Raw genomic sequence first — 8,053 nt, 5'->3', positions numbered from 1 at the left:
AAACATTTTAAAATAAAAACAAATATCAAACAAAAATCAAAAATATTTACTCTAACTACTTAAATTATTTTAAAATTATCATCCCGCCAGTATGGTGGACCGGTCCTAGTATAAAATACAGCATATAATTTTAATTTTTAATGTTTAATAATATTATATTACTAATTACGAGTTAAATGTGACATATAATTTTTATTTTTAATTAATATTAATTTATAATAATAATATATTACTAATCACAAAACTTGTTAATAAATTATTTTATTAAAAAAGTTTTTTGTAAGATCTTATTAGATTATTCAAGGGCTGTTCAATATGGCAAAACCGAACCGTACCGAACCGAACTAAACCGAAATAGACAATGTGGTTTGGATTTGGTATATACCATACAAACCGAATGGATGTAATTTTCTAAAAACCGTAGGATTTGGATATGGTTTGGTATATAACCGATAAAACCGAATATACCGAATAAAACCGATCAAAATAGAAACATGTAAATATGTATATATTTATAACGACGTATGAAAATCATAAGTTAATTTGTTTGCTAATAACTATTACCATATTTTTATACTAATAAAGAAGTCATGATTTGTAAAACATTTGAAGTATAATTAAATACAATTTATCGCAACCGATGCTTCTTATTTTTTTAGTTTTTTTTGATCTTTTTGCTTTATTTTAGCATTGACTAAATTGAAATAAAGATTATAAATTTGATGGACAACAATTAGTAGAAATTATTCACACTTTTTTTAATCTATAAATGAACAGAGATTCGTGTTTAATCGAAGAAACATGAATTTGATGAACGCTAAATATGGAAGAATAGAAAAAAATTCTTTAGTGCTTCGTGCTTCTGTTTGTTTTTAGCTGTTTACTTTTATTCAATTTTGAGCTTTGATTTTAATTCTAGATTTTATTATTTTATTAGATGGTATAAGCGTTTTTTATTTTTTTGTTCTTTTATTTAAACATATAATATTTTTAATAAATGATTGTGTTGACAACATGACTCTAAAATTCATATAATATGATCACAAAATAAAGAATTATGTTTTTTGGTATAAAACCGAATAAACCGAAAACCGACAGTATATAAACCGAACCGAACCGAAGTAAATATGGATTTAGAATGGTAGTTGTATTTTACTAACAGAAATGCCGAAAAAACCGAAAAAACCAAACCGAACCGATATCCGGATTGAACACCCCTAGATTTTTCTCAATAGATTTTGTTACAACTAAAAATAAAATTAAAAATTTATAATCAAACTGATTTATTACTAATATCTTTATTAATTATTAATATTTTTCAAAACAATACATATTTTTTGTAATTAATGTAAATAATCAAATATATTATATAAATAATTAATGAAATGGTTTGACTATGACTTTAGTACAATACTCCCTCCGTTTCATAATAAGTGTCGTTGTAGAGATTTTTTTTCGTTGCAAAATAAGTGTCGTTTTCGAATTTCAATGCAGAATTTATTAATTTTATTCTGTATTTTATTTTTCTATTGGTTGAGATACATGGGTAATGATGTTTTTGTATGGAAAATATGCAAAATTTAATGATTTCTTAATCCGTGTGCACAACTCTAAAATGACATTTATTCAGAAACAGAGGGAGTATGTTGTAAGTAAGAAAAGATAAGAAAATAATTAGTGTGTAATATAAAATTACAATAGTTTGTAGACATAGTTTTACTTAAAATGGAGCCAGATATATTTAAAACTTTTCATATGAACATCGTCATAATATTCATTACACAATAGATTTTTTGTAGTTCTTTTTTAAATATAGAAGATATTTGAATCATAATGTGTATATATGGTTACCTTTTTTACCACCAAGAAGTCGAGGACTATACAAAAGATGCGGTTACTTTCAAATCGAAATTCAATCCATTTATAATTTTAGATTTTTAGGTAATCGCGTATTTGTTTTTGGATTAAGTTGGGTTTTGTTGGATTAGTTCGGTATTTCTACAACCGACTTTAACTGTCTCTGACGGATATCAAACAAAACCGAACTTAGTCAAAAAACAAATAGACGCCGAGGCTTATAATTAAGAGCGTTGAACTGCTATCTATCTTATTAAAACAGAAACACTCTGTTGGACCTAACATTTATTTTATAAGTTTTTAAATTAAATACAACTTTATACTTTATAGTTAAAACTACATTAAATCACTAATGTTTCTTTCTTTATACTATTATCCATGTTTCCAAACAATATACTTATTTCTTTATACTACTATTAATGTTTCCAAACAATATATTTTTATACTACTATCAATGGTTCCAAACAATACAATAATTAATCTTAGTTTTTATATCTATCATTTTCTTTTTAAAATTTTATAGAAACGTCATAATTTCATAAATTGTAAAATAATGAACTTTAAAATTTGGATTATAAGATTATAAATTATGAAACTATTACAATTTAAATCAAATTAGATTACATATCGGTCATCCAACAGTTCAATCGGTTAGTCTCGGGTTTTAGTGATTTTTTAAATATGAATATTTTAAAACCTAAATTGAATTATCAGATCTCTAGACTAACCTGTATAATCACAATTGGGTTGAATTTAAAAACACACGGATTTAAATGCAAAAATATTTCAAATAGACACTCTTTAAAAATTACCAAAATATTTATTAAGTTATTAGTGAAATTTTTCATCGTAAAATATTCTGCGCTTCCAAAGCGCGGATCAAGATCTAGTAAAGTTTAAAACGAATGTAACATTCGGTTCTCTTGAGTAGAAAACTTTACGCTATAAACATTTTTATTATTTAACCAGACCTAAATTTAAATTGAAGCTATAAAAAGAGAGCATTTTCCATACACAAACACAACTCAATTTTAACAACTCTTTGTGTCTCTTGCGTGACCCAAGAATCAACAACAACACAAGTGTCCGACAAGACCAAAGCCACGACACGAAAGAGGAACACATATACGTCCATACCTCAAACAAAACCCTTCTTTCTTCTTCTTTTTCCTCTGTTCAATTCGAATTCACCAAAAAATGGAGGAAATACTATTCGATGAGATTCTCCACGAGATATTTACGAGATTGCCATCATCGCCTTCTTCTTCGTTACCTACTTTCGAATCAGTTCCTCTCGTCTCGAAACGATGGCTCCATCTCTACAGAGCCTCGAAGACTTCCATGTCCTTACGAATCAACCCTCACGACAGCTCAGTAATTACCCTTTTACCCTCCATCCTCCATAACCATCCTTCTCTCTCTTCCCTCTGCTTCGTCTTCCACCCCAAAACTCCGATCCTATTCCCCTCTGTTGCGGAATCGAGTTTCAACGATCGTCTCATCTCGATCGTCTCTTCTTCCTGCTCCAACCTCCGAAAGCTCTGTTTCTTGGTCAATCCCCTTTCTCCATCTTCCTTGCTTCCTCTCTCTACTTCCTTGTCTCTCACTTCTCTCTCTCTCAAGCTGCTGGGACCCGTTTCTTTCCACTGGGTTGCTTCGTTTCCTTCTCTCAAGGACTTATCAGTCGACGTCTCATCTAGAAAACTCTTCACGTTCCTTAACCGGGTCAAACCCAAACCCGGATGTTGTCGAATTGGGTTTGGAGTCGGTTTCGTTAACCGGAATCCAGTCAGACGATACCGGAGTTACCTGGTTGTGGAAGAGATGCAGAAAGCTAAAGAAACTGAGTTTGAAATCATGTGGAACCGTTGGAGAAACAGAGTTCTTCGGTTTGTGTCTGAAGAATCTTGAGGAGATTGAGCTTAAGACATGTAGGAGTATAGCTGACGTGGTTCTGTTGAAAGTTTCAGAGATTTGTGAATCTCTTAACTCTCTGTTGATCTACGACGGTGGGAACAAAGACGGTTTGGTTCATTTCGTGAACAATTCTAGATGCAATGATACTTTGAAGACGTTAGATTTGCGTCTACCTATGGATTTAATGGACGAGCATCTCGTCTCTCTCGCTGCCAATTTCAAATCTTTATTTACTCTTAGGCTTACGAGCTGTTACCTCGTGACTGGTCATGGTCTAAAGGTCTTAGCTTTAAGCTTTAGTTCGAGTCTTGAAGAGCTTTCTTTGCGTAGCTGCGACGCGGTTGAGAGAGAAACAGGTCTGTTGGCGACGTTAGGACAGCATTTGGGGAAGTTAAGGAAACTGGAATTGTCGTTTAACGAGTGGTTATACGACAAGGAAGTCGTTTCGATGTTAGCTTCTTGCAGTGGTTTGGTTGAGTTGGATTTGAGAGGATGCAAGAACTTGACAGGCTCTGTATTGGTTTCTCTGAACAAAAGCTGTGTGAAGTTGAGGAGTTTAGACATTGCAAGTTGTCGACTGATTCAGGCTGATGAAGTGGAGGTTTTTGTTATCAAGTCACAACGCTTGAAGAAGATTGTTGTTGAAGAGAACAAGATTACAGAAGCAACCATGAAATGGGCTTCGAGTAAGTTAATTGAAGTTGTTGCTCTTGATTCAGATGGTTCTTGGTAGTTAACTTGGGTTAAGTGCTTGAACAAGAAAAGTAACATATGCCACCACACAACAGAACTGTCTATGTGATGTATATATAAGGCATAAGTGTATATTATTACATGAATAAAGTGGAAACTCAGTGATGTGTTCTTTTCAAATAGGTTAGGGGCTTGAATGTACATTTTGTGTAAATTATTGTGTTGAAAATTTGTAAACTTGTAAGGATTCTGGAAATGCAGAAGGGAAAGATCTTGCAAATAATTGTAGCAGTGATTTCTATAAACAAATTGAATAAACATATGGGCTTTGATATTATATTGGGCTTGTGGGTCCTGAAGATGGGTAATTTTAAACCAACATTTAAGAATTTGAATTTTTGGACTTCATTGGATAGGATACATATTTTCTGTCAAAAAATAAAAATAATATATGAAATAGTTATTTTTTTTTTGTCAGCAACTCTACAGATTCATATAGACTCTGTAAAGCAAACTGGTAACTCAGCATCCATATGAACGACAAACGACGGTTGTTTCCTTGCACTGTGTGCTAAGCTGTCCGCCCTTTTATTTTGTGTTCGTGGTATATGAAGGAGCTCTGATCTTGTGAAACTTCTCTTCAAGTTGATAATATCTTCTAAGTAACTTGCAAAAGGCTGGCCACTCCTCTGGTTCCGAAACCATCTTCACCAACGGAGAACAATCCGTTGCAAATGTAACAGAGAGCTGTCTTAAATTCCTCATGCATTCCATTGCCCATATTAGGGCCTCCATTTCTGAGAGTAAAGGCGAGCCAGTCGCTCTTATATTCCTTACTCCCATAAGTCCATCAAATCCTTCCAATGTGCTATACCATCTTTGGCCCGTTATCATGTTCTTGGATAACTTCTCATAACTATTTTATATATATGAAATAGTTATATAAAAGCAAAACTATAAGAAAGTCATGATTCATGGCATTTTTCATATATTTTCTTAGTTTTATATTTTTCTTAGCTATCAACTTATCAAATGTTAAAAACTTAAATTTATGGCATACGAGTCTAAAGCCAAAATTAGGATTCTTCTTAGCATATGTAATATACATTACTATTTCGTTTAACTTTTTGTAAAAAAAGCTGAAAAATGTAGATTTGGATTTTCTAATTCTGAAACATCAGAACAATAATTCTCAAAAAAACCATCATAATAACAATTTTGAGAGAAACCAAGCGCCGGCTCAGTTATGGTGGTGAGCAATGTGATCGCACCGGATCTATGATATTAGAAGTCTAATTTAAAAAAGGAATTATTTTTATCTTTTTAAAGAAAAAACTAAACTCTTTTAAGAACAAATATATATATATATATATATATATATATAATATTATTTTTTATTTAAAATATTTTCATATTTAAAATTAACAACATAAAATGTACTATAATTTTTAAAATTTATGGTAAAATAGATTTTTTAATAATTGAAGAGTCTAAAAGAAATTTTCGTCCACAGACCCTTATAAATTATGAACCAGTCGTGGAAACAATTATTATAAATGTTCTTTTGGTTTAATTATATGAAAAATAAAAAATGAATCCGGGTGTGCAACTAAAATGCACTTTTCCAAATTTAACAAATTTTTCTTTCATTTTTTTCACATGCGAACATCCTTACGAATTTTTTTTACAAAAAAAAAACATCCTTACGAAATTATATTTGGTTTGGTGAGCTTCTTTTTCCAACATAAAATATTTATATATACATATACTTATATTCTTACTATAATAAATTTGCGGCGTCATACGTGACGATTAGCTACATGTCTCAACGTTGTCCAAAAAAAAAAAAAAAAAAAAAAAAAGCTACATGTCTCAACAATCATTCATGAAAAGTTGAAAACCATTACAATTATAAATAAATACACATAATGATGTGTCATTTTTTGGCTCTAATGACGTCTCATTTATCTGCAACTTTGCAAGTGGATCAATAAGGATGTAAAAACATGTTAAAGTGATGACGCGGGCAAAACTCTCACACAACTACACAAGCATAGACATCCGCCTGAGCCGCCACAAACTAGCTCTCTTCGCGCCAAGTTTATTCGATTTTCCTCTTTAATTTTTATATATTTCTAGTTTTAGGGGTTCCGCCACAGTTAACGAGGCATGACGGGAAAAATAAGTCAAAACCGCGTTGAAGGACATGGAGAATAGAAAAAAGTCATTGGCTTTATTGTATTTCTAACAAAGCATTCTTGAGACAAATTAAAGATTTGTACGGACTAATTACACACTCTTTAACACACTAAAATAGCTTTAGATTAACCCATTCTCAAAAAAAAAAGCTTTAGATCCTATTCTTTAAAAATGATTTGTCCCCAATATGGATAGTTTAAATCAAATCAAACCGGCTTGTCGATAACTAGGTGCCTGAAACTGACTGGTAACGTCTGTTGTTGTATGAAGCAAAAGGAAATAAAATCTACATTACATAAATTGAATCAATTTAGTTTTAGTTCCCCTTTTTTTACCACTTAACTTTTTTTATGATGTGTGAGTAAACAAATTTCTACTGCATCATTTTCCCTATGTATAAATAGAGTTAGATTTGCGGGTCAACATGCATGTTTGACCGATAACCCGCACCCATTCTACTTACATTTGCGAGTAATCCACGGAACATGCAGATAATATAAATTTTAATAAATAAGTATTTTAATTAAAAACAATAAAAATATTTTTATAACTAAAATTATGCGATTTTAAAATATTTTATATATTTTGCAAAATATATACTTTTACAGATTTTTTTGGGTTAGTAAATATACTTTACAGATTTTTAGGGTTAACGAGTATCTGCGATTTAAATTTGAAAGATCTACATTTGATCTGTTTATTACTTATTCGACCGGTATCCACATGTTGATTTTTTTAAATTGGACGACTCACATCCACTCTGTGAGAGATCGTACGTGGTGAACCCGCGGATAAACAATAAATTATCATGTCTATGTATTAAATGATTAAGTCATAGCTTTTATTTTATTTTATTTTCTATTTTTTACATCATTTCTGTTTATTGAAATGAGACAATCATATATATTGGAGTGGTTGATAAAGATCTAGCTATATAAATTTTACCGTAAAATTTAGTTTGTAATTTTTTTTGATGTAGTTGCATTTAATGTAGTTGTAGAAAATAAATAAAAATAATAGAAATGAAAATATATTCCTACATGATTTTTTTCTTTAGAAAACAAAGCTCCTAACTTTTTTATTTTATTTTTTAGCTTTAGCTATAAAAACTAGTTAAAACATAATTGATAATTTATATAGTTGTAGATAGAAATTAAAGTGATGTTCAAAAAGAAAGATAGAAATTAAGGTTAAACCAACTTGCTACAATCCAGACAATTACTCTTATGATGTGCACTTATCTTTTTACTAGTGGTACAAATTTGTTTTTTGATAAACTCTAGCGGATGATCCGGTCGGTCATGAGAGAAACACATTTAGTGATATAGAGTGTATCGGTTATCACATTGTTTAATCTGAGTTTAAAATACATTCCGATTAATGCTAA

General features: G+C 30.7%; 1 protein-coding gene across 1 annotated transcript; it reads left to right on the top strand.

Annotated features, from left to right (window-relative positions):
• The first annotated feature begins 2,862 nt into the window (after nt 1-2,862).
• Nucleotides 2,863-4,804, top strand: LOC108849485 (uncharacterized). Its single transcript, XM_018623038.2, is given in 2 exon segments — nt 2,863-3,582; nt 3,584-4,804. Coding segments are annotated over 2 exon segments (1,452 nt in total). The 5' UTR covers nt 2,863-3,054; the 3' UTR covers nt 4,508-4,804.
• The last annotated feature ends 3,249 nt before the right edge of the window (nt 4,805-8,053 follow it).

Source organism: Raphanus sativus, chromosome 4 (genome assembly GCF_000801105.2).
Source record: "Raphanus sativus cultivar WK10039 chromosome 4, ASM80110v3, whole genome shotgun sequence".
In the NCBI taxonomy this organism is placed as follows: Eukaryota; Viridiplantae; Streptophyta; class Magnoliopsida; order Brassicales; family Brassicaceae; genus Raphanus; species Raphanus sativus.
Note: the sequence above shows the minus strand (reverse complement) of the source record. Positions and strands in the feature narration are given on the sequence as shown.